This window comes from Channa argus, chromosome 20 (genome assembly GCF_033026475.1).
Source record: "Channa argus isolate prfri chromosome 20, Channa argus male v1.0, whole genome shotgun sequence".
Taxonomy (NCBI): Eukaryota; Metazoa; Chordata; class Actinopteri; order Anabantiformes; family Channidae; genus Channa; species Channa argus.
The window spans coordinates 7,337,497-7,358,266 of NC_090216.1; the positions used below are offsets into that span (position 1 = coordinate 7,337,497).

Here is a 20,770-nt window from a genome sequence, read left to right on the forward strand (position 1 = left end):
TCATACTCTTCACTGTAAAATGCTAATTCTCTTTGAATCCTCAGAGCACATATGGAAAATCTCTCATATTAATAATTCAAAGGAAATGAGCAGAAATTAGTGAGCAGAGCATCAGCAGTGCCATGTAGCCATTAGTTCTGCAAATGAGATATTTGATTTGAAAGACTGAAAATGGAAATATTATCAGTGTAAAAAATGATTTCTTTCACAATACCAGCAAATTAATATCTTCTGCCTATGGTTTCTGACAAATACGTGACATCTACACCACTATCATTATGCAGTTTATGCTTGTTTCTTTCTACTGTGGTTGCCAAGCCTTCTATACAATAGTGACTAGCCATCCAAGTATGAAATGTCATGCCTAATTATACTTTAGAGGCGACCTGACAACCCTCAGCAGCTCCTTACACACACAGTGGGGCTCTTCAAGTGCATTAGGTGAAAATTTCATTAACAGTGACAATGGGAAACGCAAAACCTTCAGGAACCACTTGAAACACAGTGCCGCACAAAAAACGGAAAGGAACAGCATGGGCCAGCAGCAGCATGTATTCCTCAGATAAATACTCGTTTTAAGTATTCGGTGAGATGGTTGGCTAAAAGAACATAAATTCTGTCCAATCATCAAAGTGTCTTGCTGCTTCCTAGTAGACATTCACAAATGAGATGGATTATGAATTTGATATTAGCTTTAACCAAAAAGGCCAAACTAGGAGCATGAAGCACATTTAATATACAGTATGAACATAGCTACTCACACACACATGCACACATGCACATCATTATAAGTTCCAATACAAGATGATTATATGTGTTGATACGTGAAGGCAAGAGATGAAAATGATTGGAAATGTTTCATGAGGTGGTGATTATAGACAATATTAAACCGCACAAAAAAGCTTTTGTTCCCAAATTCTTGCAGCAGTTCAGCCAGTATTGCCTCTGCTTTAATTTAATATCTGTTTATTTTACTCCATTGTATGAGTTTTATTGAGGTTGCGCCTGCTTTATCGCTGCGATCTAAACCAGAAGTGAAGGTCAGGAGAGGCAGAGTGCCTTTGTTTATTGGCTTCCATTGAGCCCATATGAGCTGATTTGGCTATCTGCTCTTGATATTAAGCTCTTTCATAGTATTTTGTGCTATCCGGATATTGTTTATCATCATATTGAGATATTCAGTGTGTATTTACTACGAAATTAAATATTTTCCATTACTTTTGTAATATCCTTTCTATGTGTCATGCAGGATTGGAAATCTTGCTGCATGTGTGAACCAGCCACTTGTTTGGACTATCTTCAAGTTTAGAAAAACAGCATATAACTCTCATCAGTGTTTTCTCATATGCTATGAAATGTAAAATCTTATTATTTTCAGCCAACTCTTATATTTATTTTACCATTTCATGGAAAATATTAGGTCATTTGGAATTTGATGGCAGCAAATTTTTATATTTTTGTTCACTTAATTTTTCTATTGTGGGAGTCTAGTCTAGAGATTTTACATTGTCAGTCAAACATCTATACTTTGTACATTGAGCTTTGATTAAACCAACAAAAAAAAAGAAAGTGTGTAAGTGTCCTGTTCATGTATGAGGGTTGGAGGTCACCATGTCGACTGATCTTCAACTGATCTTCCACTGATTTAACAGCGGCGTAAACGCTCCGGGACTGATTGACGTCCTCTGACGTCATCTCGCGGTGTAAGACATATGATGCTGCAGGTGGTGCACGTGGTCTGTTGTTTACTTCCTCAAGGAACATTAGAAGAGCAGCTGGCAGGGAGGGTGCGGCGAAATTGTGAAATCTGGATAAAGTTACTTTGCTCAGCGTTTGGAGAAGAAGAAGACGAGGGGGAAAAAAGCAATAACACCGTGAGGATGGACTCCTGAATTTTCTTGTTTTTCCTCTTCAAGGGCTCTTTAAACAGCGCGAGACCTCAACAGTATGTAGTGTTTTGTTTGAGAGCTTGAGCGAGTTCAGCATGCGGCCCTGTGTTTGCTCTTTGTTCTCCTCAAGTTCAAGCGTTCGTCAACAAAGCTGTTAACCATAAGTTTAGCACGTGGCACATTTTCAGGCTGCATAACAACAGAGCTTGACAGCAATAATGAAGCAATGGCAAATGTCCTATTGTTTATGTGGATCAAAGAACAAACAAATGTGGGTTTGACATGTATAATGTATTTTAGGCACTGCAGTAACAGGGATCCAAACCTCTGAAGCTACTGTATGTAGCAGCTCTGCGCATGCTGTCTCTTGGTGTAACTGCCTAGTCACTTCATCTTTTCTCACACAAAGACTAGAATGCTTGGAAGCCTGTTTACCCAGATTCATCCCAGCTCCAGAGCTTCAGAGAGCGGCCAAGGCCAGAGCCAGCAGCACATGCCAGCACTGTCGGACTTTTTACAACACGTCAAGTAAGTATTAAAGTTACACTCATGTATTTTTGTAATGACATTGGATCAAATAGCTATTTCAAGGAATAGTGACTAATCCACAATGAATTAGCACCCGACTCTGCAGTTACCCTTTGCCCTATGGGGCTTTTTAGTATCTTTCAGCTCATTCTTTTGGTTTGCGACTGTTTTTGGTATCTACTCATCTCTGTTTTTTTTTTTTTTTTACGTTTATCTTCTGTGTTCTGTCACTACAGGAAACTGACTGGGCTGAGAAAGGGAGATGTTTACTGCAATCTGCGCATCCCAGACCAGTTTCAGAATGCCAGAGATGATATCAACATTGTTATCCTCACAGGTTGGCGCATTTGGCCTTTCACCATAGAGCCTAGCAATAAATCAGAAGAATATTGAAAGTGTGGCACAGAATCTCATATTAGCCCATTGTTGGATGTGGAGATGTATAGAGAGGGTACATCTTCAGGACCTTACATTTTACATTTAGCAAGGAATGGATCATTCTAATAGACATTTGACTTCTCATAATCGAAAAGCACAGTTGGTACTAATAAAATGAATAATGTGTCCATTTTTTTGTGTGTCCCAGTAAACCTGAAGCCACATAGCAAGACCATAAAGAGCTAAATGGAGTTTAGAAGACTTTTAGATACTTAGAACCAGGAGCAACCAAAGTTACTACACCCTTTCTTAGTGAGGATATATTTATTTCTTTACAATTTAAATATTGAATTCAATCCTTAAGGTCCAAGGCAAATACTGGTCCCCATCTGATCCAAACACATTTAATTTTCTTACATCTAATTAAAGGCTCGAATGCATCTGGCTACTATAATTATTACTACTTTATCATTGTATGCATGTGTATATATGGTTTTGGTCAGTATAGAAGTATATCCCATAATATTTTCCCCTATCTTCTAAACTTAAATGTTGTTCCATAAACCATAAAGTAGTGAAGTAGTATTTAATCTAAGTAAATCTTCAGTAAAGTTATAATGACAGTATAGGTGGTACAGTGTTGTTCAAAGTGTGTCAACCTTCACCTAATTCTTGTTTTTTTTTGTTTTTTTCTAAGGTCAGGGGATCTTCTGCATAGATGTAAAATCCTGGAGAGGCACAGTGTCAGCTCACAACCAAAGCTGGCATGTGCAAGTGAAAGAAGAGGGACAGAACTTTACCAATACCTGCATTGAACAGATTGAAAATCCTCTTCAAGCAATCATGGTAAAAAAAAACAACCCAGATGTAGCAGAAACACCCTCATGAAAACCTAAATGTCAAACTGTCTGCTGCACTTTAAATCAAAGGTCCAGTCAATTGTCCACTACATTATTTTCATGCAACCCTCAGCTAGGTTAAGAGATTCTGAGTCACCATAACAATTTATATGGAAATTTCTAGCACTACTGCAGAGCTTCCTAAACTTTTCCAAGTGGATGCTCTTCATTTGAAAGGCCATAATTATGTTCACGGGGGGAGTGGTGAAAGCAGGCAGGTGCCTAAACACAGCTGTCACCTTATGTGCCTGGCTCTGTTAGGAGGCATTAATTTCCATCTCTATAGATGCTCAATTTGGACTGGAAGCTTGACAGAAGAATCTGATGGCAAATACTCACTGCATTATTAAAATAGCTCTGCTTGAATTGGATCTATTAACTTCATTAATCCACACAAAACAGATGCAGCTCTACCGTCTATGAGGGTGTATAATTTGTTAAAATGAGTCCTTAGAAATTAAAAGCTACATATGTCTCATCATATAATGGGACTGTGTTAATATTAGCACATATCGTTTCTGGATTAAATGACCCCAAATTTGATTAAGGTAATGCTGATAATTGTTTGCCAGCTGAATTGTTTATCACATTATTGAAAAATGTACAGAGTTTCAGTGCCATTATCAAACAACACTAATTTTGGGACTTTGATTTGAAGAATACAAACATTTTCCTTACTTTTTTTTAATTAAAAATAATTTGTAGGAATGTTAAATGTAGTGTAAACACAGTATATACAAGCTACTGTTCAAAAACTTGGTCTACAATTCTGAAAGAAAAAAAGTAAATTGGAGACTGATCAAAGAAAAAAGACTAATAATTTGTGCCGGACGCTTCATTTGTTACATCCCTTCATTTAAGTTTCTTCTCCTTTTAGGCCAAGACAACTAACTTACGCAGCTATCTGAAGAGGAGTGGAGTATCTGTGAGCCAAAGCCTTTTCTTCCCCAGACTCTTCTTCCTCTCTCCAGACTGTGAGGTGGATGAGGACTTGAGGAAACTGAAGGAGCTGGTCTCCCACAGCCAGATAGACGACTTCCTCAGATCTTTCAGGGAGGGTTACATGGCCTGGATATCAGATGCTCTGACTCCCTCTTGGATCTCTGGTGAGTTTTTCCATAAATGAGGTACATAAATTCTTGGAGGGATTTAATAAATTCTCTGAAACACTGCAAAAAACCATCACCACAACGTGTCATTTTTGTCTGTTACTGAGTCCTAAGACTTGTGGGGAAAAAATCATTACTGACACATTGAACCTGTTTCCAAATCAACTTGTTTAGAAATCAGACTTGGACTCAACAACTTGAATTCCACTATGAAATCTGAGTAAATTATCAGCAGTGCACTCAGTTCAACTTGTTTCGTTTCCTTTTTTTCTTTTCTTTTTTTTTTTGTCCTGCAGGTCATCTGTCATACAGGCAGATGGATTCAGTGCGGGAGGTCCTGAGGAGGGTGGGGACATGGGATCTGGTGCGGCTGCAGTGTGGTGGGCAGCTGAAAGGAGACTACCAGGTCTGCCAATACATCGCTCTCAACCGGGAAGAAACGGACATGCTTGAATTTTCCAGAGTCAAAAACCTGTCTCCTGATTTGCTGTGGGCCCTGCTGGGACATGCTCCTCAGGTCAGTCGACTCAGTACCAGAGGGAATAGCAGTTGGATGCTGTGTCAGGAGCATCCAAAAATAATGTTAAGCATAAAGCCCAACATGAGCCTGAAGGCCAGCAGGTGGCAGTAGTACTTTATGACTACTGTACTCAATTTTCAGTCATTCCCCTCTTATTCCACTATCTAGAAACAGATCATTTATGCTGACGACTGCAGGACTTTATAGTCATTTACAGTTATTTGAAAACAATCAGGTCAATATGAATTTAGAAATTGCTTTCTAAACATCAGATTAAAGGATTTACAGTGGAATGTTGGTCAGAAGCCATTAAAGTAAAGTAAAGTAAAGTAAAAATACAATTTCACCACACCACCACCTCACACCAAGTACAACATGTTTTCTATTTTTAGAAGTTAAATAAAATAGCTTTTTTTTATTCATAAATCTGCATTTCCCAGGTCAGATAAGGATGCGTGAGTCTGTTTTTAAAAAGCCTGTTCGAGTGGCTTCACTTGCTCTCATTTAATTTCAATTATCACTCTTCGTGTTAATGACTCCCTTAATCATTTAGTGTTATTACTGAGTTAAACTATTGTGGCTGGCTGTAAGATGCTCATTAGCTCACTTGATTTAATCACAAATCAAAGCACAGTTAAACAAAAACAATTGAAGCTTATTCACGTTCTCATATCGGTCGTTTATTGTTTTTTTTTTATTATTGTGTGGCAGTAAAAGGATTCAGTGGATGAGTTAAATGTTGTCTCATAACTATGACGATGTATTTAATGGCTATACTGTACATACATCAGTTGAGAATCATTTTGGGCTTGGTTGCATTTAAAAGCATTCACAAAGCAATAATTGTTGCATGTTTAATGGTGCTTTCGTCCTGCTTGTTGAGTAGATACGTTAAATGAGATGGTAGTTACACAGAGTAAGGTCCGAGGTCTTAAGGTCCAGTGAGTATGACCCCCTTCTCAGCATCCATTAGTGATTCACACCCACCCTTAGCACCCAAACACTCAGACTGGGCTTTTCTTACACACTCTACTCAGGCTCGCCCGGGTTTGCCCACCAACCCCCCAACACTCACACTGTATGTACTCTCCCCTCTCGCCTCCAGCTGCTGTGTATTTGATACATGACCCAACAATCATTAGACAGTCTCCAGCGGGCCCTTTTGTAGCCCAGAGGGACACGCATGATGACAATGAAATATATTTTCAAAGAAATAATTCCAAATGGAGTCTGTGTGAGGTGGACCCCCTCCTAATATTTTGCAGAGATATGTGTCTCAGAATATGGACTGTGAATATCCTGTTGGGGCGTGTATTTTATCCCATTTAGTAGTATGCTCAGATACAATAGAGGGGCATATTTGTTTGTCATTATCAAATTGCAAGTATTGAGCCGCAGTAACCACCAGGAAAAATAGATTTTGCCATTGGTTACCTTAAGTAAAACCATTTACATTTTTACTCCTCTTCACTACATGATGCTCATCCTCTCTGACTTCAGAAAAAATAGATTATTGCTTGTGAGCAGCAGCTGCAATGGGAACCTGGGGGGGGGGCAAAGAAACATGATATCTCCCAGAGGCGTATTTTTAGAGCCCAGAAATAATGCATGCTTTTGATTTGTTACTTGTAAACACACAGGGTAGAAGATCTGCGATATGACCTACAGTTTCACTCAGGCATCTGTTTGGTTGTAAGAAGTGGGAGCAGATGTATCTACAGGGCCACAGTGGATGCACTAGGTGTGTGATCTGTGGGTTCAGTCAATTACTCTGCAGAGAATGGGATGTCTACATGTCCCCAAAGTGGAGAATGATTGAGTAGAGTGGCTGTAATTTATTAATTATGGTCTATATTCTTAGAACATAGTTCTGGCTTCATTCAATTAGTATGGATTGAGGGGTAATTTGTGTGTGTGTGTGTGTGTGTGTGTGTGCGTGTGTGTGTGTGTGTGTGTGTGTGTATTTGAGAGAGAGAGAGCTCAAAATCTATTCATGTCATAATTTAAAGTGTAGGTTACTTATTTTGTTCATCCTCATGTGGTCTCCATTTGTGATATTTAAATGTTTCATGAGGCTTTTATACTAGTTTCATATATACTAATCAGCTTATTCATGCAGAGCTGAAATGGAGCCTCCTGTATTTAAAAAAAAAAAAAAAAAAAAAGTCTCCTAACTCACAGTGAGGATATAGAGTGTCCACTAATAGCATAGCTAAAGAAACAACAGTTGAGTTCCTTTAACCGTGACTTGACTACACCCCCTGTCAGCTGATTAATAGAAGCAAAGCTACCGACACCATCTCAACTAACAAATATCAGCCCTCGGTTTCCTGAGAAACATCTCGTCTCTCTGACTGACTACAGATCCTACAAAGATGTAGCTTGTTAATTTAGCTCTGCACTGACATTCCTCTCTGTTTGGCCATCTCCCAGGCTGCACGTGTCACAGGCCTGTAATGGACATGCTGGTGCGCTCAGTGCTCAGCACAGAAAAGGCAGAGAGGGGAGACATCAACCGCTTTGTGGTGATAATGAATGGAGGCACACAAAAGGCCAGGAGCTGGCCATTTACAAAGCCTGCAAATTCTGCTGCCTAAATAGATAATTTTGGCAGCCACTGTGGCTTTTTATGTAGAGTAAAAAATATTTAGCTGCAGTATAAACAGAAAAATTATATGAGCATTGCTTTGTCTGTGATTTCTGTATGTAAATTGTCTTTTTTTTTTCAAAATACAGAAACAAAACAGATGCATATTTAAAATGTTCCATACTCAAGAGTATTTAAAGCTATAAAATGCAATATAAGCTGATTCAGTGTGAGACTCTGAATCAGTCCCCTCTGCTCTTTCCAGCCCTCCCCTCTAACTACAGTGAAGCAGCTTTGCTTTGCTTTACACTAGGCCAGCTGCTGCACAGTCCTTTAGTAGTCATTCTTATGAAATTATAATGGGAATAACACAAAACATATCAACTGAACAGAAATCTGTGAATTTCTTTGATTAGTCAGAAGCATGGACGGTTATGAGAAAATGGGCCCCTGGGTACTGGCAGGGCAAGGGACCACCACCACTTTCACCATTTGTCTGTGTTTAGTTATTTTGTTTCTTTTTGCTAATTTTGCATATTTTTGAAGTTGTTTTGTCTGTTCTTTGGTCACTTTGTCCCCCTTCAGGTTTTATTTATTATTTATTTATTTATTTATTTATTTATTTATTTGCATCTTTCTGTGAAAGTTGAGTATCTCTGACCCAGGCCCCCTAACCTCTCATCCATCCAGTAATCCACCCTTGGTTAGAAAGACAATGATGTTAAATTAGTCTGGCTCACAAGTGGCTTTGACAGCATCTGTCCATGATAAAATCAATTATGGAGCATATTAAATATTTGAAAACTGTTGATCAGTGTACTGTAGCTTTAAGTTGTTTATTTTAAAATGTGATTTATCACATTTTACGTCCTGTACCATAAAAGAGTTTCAAAGAAAAGTTTTTGAAGAATTTCCCAGAAAGAAAGATCTATTAGTTGCACAGTATTTTTCAACAAAACTGAAAATTGTGGGGGGAAATTACCAGCATGTTCAGATTTCTGTAATTGCACCATCGCTCTCAAAAGGAAACTGGAATTGGAAATAATTTGCACCGGAGTGTGTGTAGGAAGCCACAGAGGAAAGCTAACCATGCAATTACACAAGAGAAGAGTGCTGCAGAATCACAAGTGTCTGTAATGAACTAGTGAAGACACCAGCACTTATACAGTGGAAGGCAATGATAAAAGCTGCCTTGTAATAGCATGTGATTAAACTTGGTAAAGTCTATTTTTTCACTAAGCACTAAGCTGCAGTGAAGAGTCCCATGGAGAGATTCTGCATCTGTCGAATTGAAGATGACTCAATGTGTCTCCTCTAAATTCATCACCCAGCATGCATTTTAGAGGGCTCTTCACGCGCTCTTTTGTTAATTTAGTTAAACACCAACCGGTGGAGTTCATGTTTTACACATTCCTACTTAACACAGGTGGAGATTGAGTTTCAGTACATTTGAATACATGTTTAAAACAAAGCTCTAAGCCATTAATATTCTTTACAAAATAATTTCTTTGAATGTGGGATGAGCTGTGGCTCTTCCCCACACACAGTAGGTAATTTGTGACACCTATGAAGATTAAAATAAATAGAAATACCAAACAGTCCTTGCTTCTTCTTTTATAGGACTGTGTTGTAGGATATTGTTGAAATCCTATTCAGGACAGTTAACACAAGTATTAAGCCAATAATAACATATAACAAGTTTGGGCAAGGAAATTTACTTGTAACATAATTAAATTGATACATTAAATGGGGCATTAGTTTGTGTTCCTCTTTGTTTGCAGTAATGAATTCAAGGAACAGAGTTTTATAAAACAATACCAGTAGAGCTGAAATAATTTGTGGATTTGTTTTTCCAGCAAAATATTGGTATTCTTCATATTCAACCTCAATATCTTTTGAGTTTTGGATTGTTACTCTGATGAAACAGGCTATTTGACAGCATCGCGTTAGGCTCTCTGAAATTATGATGACCATTTTAAAACAATTTTATTATATTTTATAGAGATCTGCAAGTTAATCATACTAATTAAATCATAACAATAGAGTTCCACTGAAAGTCAAACAATAATATTAAATTATTGCCTAGACCAATGCACTTTTAATAAGACCATATGCTAATCTGGCATCAGATGCAGGATTTAGTGTCCAAAAGACACTTTTCTGTGGTCAGTGGCCAGGATGTTCATTTTTATCTTGGGAAGCCCGGCTATTTGTTTTGGGGAGTCAGGATATTACAGTGATCTCCACAGTATAGGCTGTAAGATATGATCAATAAGGATTCATGAATAATGAAGAGGCTGAGTGGAGCAGAGACACTTAATTACAGTTTCAAAAGCTATTCTCGTTAATTGAGGAGAATAAAGGTGCTGAAGTGGACTGAACAGCAACATTAGGATTTTTTTTTTTTATTTATTAATCTCTGACTTTTTTATTATCATACAGTGAGACAGTTATAGTTGAAAAAATACATCCCTTAGTAATTGGTGATTTCTCGCTGTTTTTTAGACTTTTATCCTTGGCAACATACGCATTTCTGTGTTTGACATTTAATATTATAGTTTATTCTCTGTGCTCTGCCCATTTCCTCTGACCACCTGTGAGCAGACTATCGCTCTTTTAATGTAAAGGCTAATGTTCTGCATATCCAGACAGCGTGTGGCCGCTGCATGCAGCAGATACAGTATGTAATTGACAGCCCTGCCATCTGTTACAGTTATGTGAAATTATGGATAAACTAGTTAACAGACACTTTGGCCCATTGTCTGTTGTTTTGATAATCACCCTTAATACCGGACGGCATCAATATGGTCTTTAAACCTGATTTGGGAGTTAATGGAGTCAGATGGGGGCAGTCAGTGTATGCTCTGGGGGTAATGCTGTTAGAGATGTTTGTAAAGAGCAAATTAAATCAGTCATAGATTGTGCCCTCTCAAGTCAGCCAGACAACCAGATCCATTGAGGAGAAAAAGGAGGGGGATTCATATTTTAACCTCTTGCAGAAAATGCACTTATGTGGATGGAAATAAAGTCAGAGCCGGGTGAATGGATGTAAATGGTTATTTCCAAGAGTCTAATGGCTTCCTGTTAGCTGGGGCAGGTTGTGTAGATGCAGAGACATAGTTTTTTTTTTGCGTTCATGGCTTTAGACAAATGTGGTTATTGACGTAGACAGTAATGTCACCAAACTAAAGTTTCGGCATCTTAATAAACAGTCTACATCTGGAGCACAGAGCAGCTCAGTGATGAATTTAGTCCTTCAATGCAAAATGTATTGTAGAGATTGTTCAGACAAGCAGCTGATGCCACATGAAGTTAATTTATTCTTCTCTTGTAGAACAAATGTGGATTAACAAACTATCAATAGACTAGGTTGGACCACAACAGTTTTGATTACTGATTATTCAGGGTATCCCTTCACCAAGGAAAATGCTGGTTCACTGGTTTACTGGTTTGCTTGTTGCTTGTCATAAAGATTTAATAACTGTAGGTTCTGGATGCTTGGTTGGTCAAAACAAGCAATTTAAAGATTTGACCTTGCAGTCTTTTACTAGTTTGTGACATTTTGTTCACAAGTATTTAATTGGTTTAAAACTGATTTGACAGATTATTCACTATTGTGCTCATTGTTGCGGCAGATGGATGTGCAAAGACTTTCACTGATAATAACTTAAGACAGCTGGTACTGAGAAGTACCAGCTGTGAAAGTTTGATGCTCGACTCTGATTGGTAAAACTGTGGATGGTAAAAGGTTAAGTATTTGATTTCATATAAAAAATTTAGCTTGGATATTAAACGCCTTGTATAAATGGCCAAGATTTGTATACTGATGCTTACAGTACATTATTTGACTAATTAGTTCTGCTTTCAGTGGAAAAAAATAATTAAAATAAATTCTTGATTTAATAATCAAGAATTTGATTGAAAAAAAACATTTCTCTGCCTTGAATTAAATCGCTGATGTTCCCAGCATTCACAACTCTCTTAGCAGGTCGTTAATATATTCATCCACTGAGCCAAACCACACAGTATTTACCTGATTGCTTCGTTACATCTATCCGAAATGACAGCAAAACACTTTTGGTCCGATTCCATCGCATTTGGCTCGTCGTCAAAGATGTTCGGTGCACCAGAGGTGTGTTACACAGTGTTCCATCTCATCTGTGTCTGGTGAGACGCGGCGTGGAACAAAGAGCCCGTCGTCTGAAGCTGGTGTGGCGTTACGCTCACTCAGAGTTCACCTGAAACACTGCACCTATGGCTCCAGGTAACAGCCTCTGCTGACTGATACCTCACAGATATTCTCTGACTTTATCAGGGGAAGAATCTGAACTTTGTGAATGGCAATACACACAGGTGGTGACACGTTCGTACCCAGTTGCACAGTTCCTTACAATATTACTGATCGTCAGACCTGTTAGATCTTTAATTACAAATAATTACATTTTTACTAAAACTGTTTGGTGATCTACTGTGTGGCTTCACAAGACCGAGCTCATGAGGCTTTACACCAAAGTGACTGAGAATTTGTGCAAGAAGCCCCCTTCATGTAGAAGAGAAGGAAACCTATGTAGATTGGTATAAGCTGTTTGTATGGAGGTGTTTCTCTTTTCGGACAGAGAATGAGCTGTCTTCACTTAAAGAGGGTAAAAGGTTAACAGTGAGGCAGAGGCAGGATTTATGACTATTAGCAGACGGTAAATAAGAAGACAGAGTTTGTCTCGTTGAAATTTGAGGAATGATGTCATTCTCACGAATCCCCTGACACTGAAAGCGAGAGGAGATTCGGGGGTAGACACCGTTAGGTGAGCTATCAGCCCTTTGTGTGACACCCAACCTTAGCCCCAAGGGTCCTGTCCTCGCCATGAAGTGTGATACACACTCAGGCCTGTCTCAGCTTGAAATCATAACAATTCAGGTAAATGTGTGGAAAATTTTGTTAAAAATAGGCATTATTTTTGGTATCTATTGATCTGTTCATCTTCGCTTGTTGCATAGCTGTGACGTACTACATTTCATCACTAGAGAGCTGACTGCAAATAACATGGACTCCCATTTTGCAGCTGCTTTGCACTGTCTTCTTCTACTGTAAGTCAGAGACAGTGTCGTCTTTACCCTCAGACACTTGCCTCAAGTGGCGGAGAGGCTGACATGCAATAACAGTTCCTGTACCTGACAGGCCATCTCTTCAGGATAACACCTGGCAGGGAGTTTGTCTAGACTGCACATGGCACCTCCCATACACCCCCACCCTTCCTCCCCACCCTGTTTGATTTTATGCCAAGGCCAGCAGCATCCTTCCTGTATGGCATAACAAGGTTGATGTGAGTCATGGTGATGTAAATTGCAGTCTACACTTGCATTAACTCAATGTAATCCTGCAAGAGGAACAAGATAAATCAAAGTGAAAAGTTGCTGTCTGCTACTATGCATATTTTGGTGCAGATTAAAATAACATTTACAGGATTGTGCCAACTCTGTTTCCTAGCCTCTCATGCTGCTCTAACTATACAAAATATGGAGCAAGTAGCTTTTTCTGCATCTATCAGGGCTGCAGTATCATAGAGACGTAGCATTGTGTCTGCAAAAGTGCCACAAGGATAGAAGTACTCAACTTTATTTCCATTAAATTTGTTAATTGCTGACTATTACATTTGGGGATGATTTGCTAGAATAATTCCTCTCTGATGTCTTTGTGGTGGTTTGTATGCTTTTCTGCCACCAGCTGTCATGAAGCTATTTTGTCATGCATCCCAAATTAATAGACACTCACTCACTCTGAAGTGTCTGATGCTATTGTAACACAAGCCATGTGGCATTCGGCCAAGACTGCAATATAAGACACAATTGTTTAGTTTTTTTTCTCTCTTTTTCTCTCCTTGTTTTAATGCACAGTAATAAGTAAGTAAATGGTGGAAAGATGTGTGTCTGAAATCGCAGTGGCCTTTGTTGCAGATAATTAGGTTAGCAGCAAGAGTGTGCAGGTGTTGAGGGTGTGCTGTGCGCTTGTGTTGTGTTATCGACTTGCTCATATTCGTAGGCTGTCAGGGGTGTCGCACTTCCCATCAGCCCCAAAGCTCACCAACCTCTTCACTATTAAAATGATCACTTTCAATAGCAGACAAAGGAAAGAGGGAACATATCTAGTGCAGGGTATTTTCCCCACCTCTAATGCTTATCTGCCTTTTGATGTCTGTGTAATAAAAGGCCTATTGGGCTTCCACAATGACCCACAAAATGGACAAGGGCCGATATACTGGGCTCTGACTGTCGCTACCATTAACTAAAAGGCCCAGACATTATGGAGAGCCGGGGATGAAAGAACATGGAAAAAAAAAAACTAATAATTGAAAAATTGCCTAATGCTAAAGTGAAAGAAAATGGAACTGTGAAAAGGCACTGTAATATTCTGTTATCCCCTGTAAATGCAGCCAAACAAGAGATGCAGCGAGGCATTCTTTTTGAAATGGATGTGGTTCAATTACCTGCATGTCTAAATCTAGTTACGACTTCCATTGTCAGGCTCAAACATAACAGGCAGTTTTGATGTAGTGTTAAAGCGTATTATGCCCTACAACCTACATAAAATCAAGAGAGGTATGACTCCATTCAAGATGTGGAGGGGAATTAAAAACTCACAGCGAGAACGAGGTTAATTTAATATTTATTCTGTCTCTTACTGCTGTTTGGATCACTGTTCACAAAGAGTTGCACAATATTTAATTTCATCAAAAAGTTCACATTTTGATCATTTTAACAGATGACTAATTGATCCCAAAGCAGTTTGTTCTTTTGACTTATTTTTTTCCACTGAAAGTAGAACTAATTTGTTTTATCATGTAATATATTTGGCCAAATAGACGGATGTGTTCACGCTGGATATAAAGGACACTGTTCTTACTCAATTGGCCTCAATTTAATTATTTCATTAACACACTGACTAACAGCTTGTTCATGTAGAGGTCAAAGGTGAAAGTCATGAGTGTCTGCTAGGGTCTAGCCAGAAGTCAGGAGGTCTCAGTCAGGGTCATGACCCCACACCAGTCAGGAAAGAAAAGTGCCTCTTCTTACCCATCTTTCTTAATTGACTGCAACTTTCACCATATTAATTATTATTATTATTATTATTATTATTATTATTATTATTAATTAATACAATTTTATTTTATTTATCTAATTAACTATATCTCCCTGTTTACTTTTCTCTTTCCTACACTGCAGGTAACAGTTAAAATGTACAAGCGTGGATCTCAAGGCTGGCTGGGTAAATCCCCGACCGCAACCACCACCATCCCTTCCGACACCTGTGTGATCTTCAGGATCGCCGGGGAGGAAACAGATGCTAAAATCCCAGTAAAAACCATTCACAGTATCACACTCAGCATATGACAGTGTGTAGTCTTGGAGAAGCAGGACACACAGGGCAGGAAGAGGAAACGTGCAGGTGCCCAAAAAAATACACACAAAAAACAAACTTGTGCCTTTTACCATGCAGTATTTGTTATGATTCTAAATCAATAGAAGTTATGAATGTATAAAGTGTGTAAAGAGCATTTATAGAAAAAAAGGACGACAAGATAATAAAAAGCCCCATTTTCCTGATTTCCTAACTAATCCTCAGGGATAATGTTATGTTAATGAAGTTGGTTTCAAACAATTAGCCTGATTAATTTTCTCTTGCTGGCAATTTCTAGGGCTGGCCTACACTTTACCCAAGCCATCAATTAATCATTATGGTAGCTGATTGTGTCACATCAGTTCAGCATTGAAGTGTTTAATGTGTTAATTGTGGTGGTTAAACCTGGTGGACTCTAGCACAGCGAGGGCTGGCCATGTTACTGGCTATATTGGTTTAATTGACAGTGATTTACAGTCTGTTTAGATGGTGTAACTGTAAGGTGCTTTATTAATATGCTCCACCACACAGAGGAGATGATAATGTATTCAAGAGTGCACAGGCACAGCCACCAGCACCATTCATAACTGTGTCTGAGTCACTTTCCGTCAGTTACTGGGCTCACACAGCTGCGCTAACAGCTAGCAATTGTATTTACTGGGCCTGGTAGTGGCCAAAATGAAGTTATTTCCATCAAGATATCAGTGCCTTTAGCTAATGCAATAGAAGGAGCTCTTTGTGTCGATGGTATCTGCTTGCGTGGCATCTCTACCTGGAACAGCATTACACTGAACTCAAGCTCCTCCGTTTGTCAAAGGCTTCTTTACTGTTTAACCTGACAGACAGATCATCAATTGATATACAAACAGCACTCTGCTGCATTAGTTCCTATGTGCACATTTTTATACTCTGGTTGTTTTGAGGTGTCAGTAAACATTGCTTGAATTTGTTCTTATGTACTCTATATTTGTATATTTAAACTTGAGGACTAAAGAGTCTCCTCAGGAAGAGTTCCCTTCAAAGCACTTAAGAAACGATATTTACATTATCGGTTGATCTAAAATGAGAATCTAATTATTATATCTAATTCTAATAGGTGGTGGGCACATCCAGGTCTTACTGTATTTTCATTATACCCAAAAATGAGTAAAAAATACTTCATCTTTTTAAAAAAGCACTTTCAGCATCAACATAGCATGATTGCTAAACACGGCTCATTTGATTTATTTAAGCATGGTTGTTTTATTCTTTTAGGTTTGTGTGTGTTTTTAGTCATGGTATCAAGTCTTTTTATGTTTACATTTATTTGTACAATCTAATGTCCTTAATAAAAAGCTTTGTGTTTTAATGCATGTCATACTTACTACCATAGTTTCAGAATAAGGGCACCTCTACCAAGTTTCTTTTCCCCTGTGTGTGTGTGTGTGTGTGTGTAGTGTGTGTGTGTGTGTGTGTGATTCAGATCTGCACATTGCAAGAGATCAACAATATAATACTGAGTCATTTGTCACTACTGGTCCACAAAGTTTGTTCTGCTCTTCATTTGGGAGATGGAGCGCATGCATCAACAGCTCACTCTGGTCTTTGAAAGCATGCAGCACGTCTCCAGTGCGGTCAAAGACTGGAGATTAGAAATGGATGACTGGCCACTGGGACAAAGCGAGCTCTGTTACGCGGCATGGTGGTGACCGGGAGGGGCGGCTGAGCGGAAATGGACATGGAGATCAGACCAGAACATAGTGTGACAAGGTAACAATGTAAACTGATCCAGGCTGCAGTTTCTCTGGAAACGGAATCAATGAGGGCTCTGTTAAATTGGTAATCCTCTCAGGTCAATAGTAGTTGTTTTTTTTTGTTTTTGTTTTCTTGTGTACATGATGTAACCTAAAGCTCTAACCATCTATAAGTTTAATAATTTGACATATAGAAAGACTCCATGACCTATTAGTGGAGAACTAAAATCTTGACCCTGCAATAGGGCCAGGTGTCCAATTGTGACCTCTAACCGTTCAGCAGAGTTCCCAGGGTTGTCGGGTCAGATGGCTGTTTTGACCTTTCTTTTGTAAAACACATGGAATTGTTGAGTAGCCTGGATATGAAGAACAGATCGTTCTCTTATGACCTGTGAAGTAACAAGCCACTGTTTGAACCATTCAGCTGGAAATCCTGCACCACAGTGCTGTATTCATACGGGCCAGTATTCCAGGACAGTGTTTTTCCTCTTGAAAATATTTGCAACATGTTCTTTCTACTAGAACACAGGTGCAATTTGGCAGATGAATTTTAGAGTTCAACTAACAGTGTGACCCTATTAACTGAATTCCTCTGTCTTCTGTGATTTTGGCTGCTTCAGTTTGACTCACTCAAAGGTTCTGCTCAGGCAGAGGTCAACCATCCTCTAACTGTAATATTTTCTGAGATGCAAAACTCTTCCAACTGTAGAGGGCCCTAGAGATGAGATTGTGTCATACTGGGAGTGCAACCCCCACGGGGAAAGCTGTGTTTTCTCTGAGTGGGGAAACGGTTGGGAATGACTCTTGGTTTTGATTGTGCCCCAACATAAACACAATGAGAATCTCAAAATGCACCTAAGCTGTCACCACACATTTGTTGTTATTTCAGCTTAACAGCCCAATTTAAAAAAAAAAAAACTAATTATGGTGTTTAGCCGGGTACGTTTGGTTTTATTTGGGGAACGGGGATATCTTATTGAATATTTATGGAAATCCATCCAAGACATTTCACTTAATGCTTTGCTTGTGTTGTTTCTGTAGAAGCATTTCTGTGAGTCCGTCGATTTAAAGCAATAGGATCCCACTATTCTAGTGGGATGGGGGCCACCTTTTTGCTTTCACCTTCTTGCCATGAAAGAGCTGTTTCTTTATCTTACTTGCGAAATACTCCAAAGTTTTTTTTCATGCTATGCAACCTGTGGGAAACCGAAATTATAGTTGAAACCACTTATTCAACATTGGTTTAGCTAAATAAACTGCTGTGATCCTGTAAATACTTACGTAAACACAGGAATAATGGTAAAAACCCCACAATTTTACAAAATAATGCTCAAAAATACATACAATAACTGAATTACACCTGAAAAAGCAAATGGCACACATTCCCTCAGGACCTTTCTTTGCAGCTGAATTTCTATAAAACGGGTGTACCACAGGGTTAAGAGTGCTTAACACAAAAAATGCTCCGGTGTAATATTGTGAAAACTCTCTTAATGCATTTTACAACGGGATAAAGTGTAATTGTGGTGAAAATATATCTACAAGCTACATTTCGCAGGCTTTTAAACAACTACCTCAATGTGATGATGAAAGGAGATGTGCTGTCCCTCTAATGCCCACCACCCTCTATTCTGTGACCGCTACTTTACTGAACAGCAGCAATGCTTTCAAAGTGTGAAAGCAGCCGAATTCATAAGGGATTAAATGTTTTCCACCTCCTGCAGAGGTTCAAAATAAAGTAGGGTACTCAGAAGTGTCATCAAGATGCTGCCAAATGTTCAGTTATTAATACACATGAGTGTCCAGCAAAGTAAAGAGAGTCTTTCAATTGTCTATTCATAAATTGTAAATAAATGGACACATGGGCAACAACAAGCAGGAGGCTGAAAGAAATTAGCCCGTTTTTAAACAACTCTCAAAAAGCTCCACACTTGTTAAAACCTACAGGACAACAAAAGACATACAGGAGTGAATGAAATGAAGCTTCCTTGCCAATTACTGTTGTGAACACGGCTGTGGTGGGGCTTTTTGTGCTATACACAAGCAGTCTTTTCTCCCCTTGTCCCTGGCTATTGAGAGGGATACATTAGGCGCGATGGATGGAGTGGAGAGGAGCAGAGCGGAGCGTTCGCAGTCATACAGCTCACTTCATGCCTGGTGTTACAGACCTCTCTTATGACTGCTCGCACAGAATGTGATTTTTACTTTCATTTTCTGCCTCCTCTCTATGGAAATGTCTGCTTACTTGCTTTTTGGGGAAAAAAGAAAATCTTGTTTGGATAAAATGTAATGTTGAATTTCATGTGTGCTTATTGTTTGCTTATTGCTTATTGTTCGTTGCTAAAATCCACCTGTACTGTAGGTTTGTAGTCAGGTACAGCAGAACTTCTCCTCAAGGCCTTTCTTTGCTTTTGAATTTATATGAAACAAGTGCACCAGACGGTTTAGTTACATCCCCGGGCCCAAACAATCCCATAATGTTTCTAGCCTTTTTAGTTTTTACTGTTATTATTTTTCCAGAAGCACCCTCTGAGTAAGCATTGTTTTGGTCAAAAGGCTTCCGAAGCCTAGGATCAAGCTGCCTACATTTTACTGAAAGGCAACTTTTTTTACATTTAGATATATTTCAGTGTGTAGTGCTGTTAAAATGATGGTTATAATGTGACCTATAGACAACTAAAAACCACTTCAGTTAAAATGTGACTACAACAGTCTTGTTTTGACCTGCTAATGCTTGCTGCAACACTATGTGATGCTTTATTGAATCACACCCATGGACCACCTTATTGAATGATCAGCTCTTTATTTTTATGGCAAGCCCATCAGTCTGCAGGGCTGCAGCTACATGTGAGTGAATGTGCTGCCTGTGACACTTATTAACAGGGTTAATGCTGCTGATAACAGCATCCATCATTCGGTTTCATTAGCACTGTCCTCTGACCCGTTCCACATAATGTTGTCAAATGTGTCAGGCACCAGATTATTGGGAGGTATGATGATCAATAGACAAATAAGAGAGGGCTGTGCGCAACGCTGCTGGCGTGGCTGCAGAATAAACCTCCATCCAGCATCCTGCCGCCTGTCACAAATCTGAAAAACAAATGGACTAGCCCAAGGCAAGTGCCATCAATAATAATATAATGTGTGAACTATGATGAATTAGAGCCAGACTTCTCAATGCATGACAGTTCTAAGTACAGATCTGGATGAACGCATTGATCTCTCACATTAGTTTGCTTAATCTGCATTTCAGTCGATGGGACATCACATTGTTTCACTTCACTGAATTAAAAAAAGTTATTAATGTCCAATAATCAAAAGCTGTTTATGAAAGCAGCTACTTTCTGTGTCATTGATTTGGCTCCATAATGCACTGATCACTCAGACAGAATGCACTTAGGAAATGACAAATGTATTTTATATTGAGTAACATCTTTTCCCACTTAGCCACAGGTTGGAGTTTATAAAACACGAGCACAAATTATATTTCTGAATCCATAATAAGTATAGACGTTAACTATGATAGTGACCTTTCAGTTTTATCACTGTGCACTAGTTCCGAGCCTTTGATTGGACGTTTTAGTGTACAAATATTTCAGTTTACCTGGATGTTAAATAAATGTCTGTTTTAAAATCTATTAATTATTAATCGATTAAGTTGGTTTAATGTGTTTTGCAATTTGTATGTGAGCAGTGCTTGTTTTGATTGTACTTGTAGTTATAGTGATCCCACG

At 38.8% G+C, this 20,770-nt stretch overlaps 1 protein-coding gene across 1 annotated transcript; it reads left to right on the plus strand.

Moving 5' to 3' along the window:
* The first annotated feature begins 1,749 nt into the window (after positions 1 to 1,749).
* si:zfos-911d5.4 (uncharacterized) lies at positions 1,750 to 16,651 on the plus strand. The gene is made up of 7 exons (XM_067488572.1): positions 1,750 to 1,874; positions 2,299 to 2,417; positions 2,654 to 2,754; positions 3,493 to 3,641; positions 4,572 to 4,800; positions 5,100 to 5,320; positions 15,129 to 16,651. Exons 2-7 carry the CDS (start codon positions 2,305 to 2,307, stop codon positions 15,294 to 15,296), a joined length of 981 nt encoding a protein of 326 aa, XP_067344673.1. The 5' UTR covers positions 1,750 to 1,874; positions 2,299 to 2,304; the 3' UTR covers positions 15,297 to 16,651.
* The last annotated feature ends 4,119 nt before the right edge of the window (positions 16,652 to 20,770 follow it).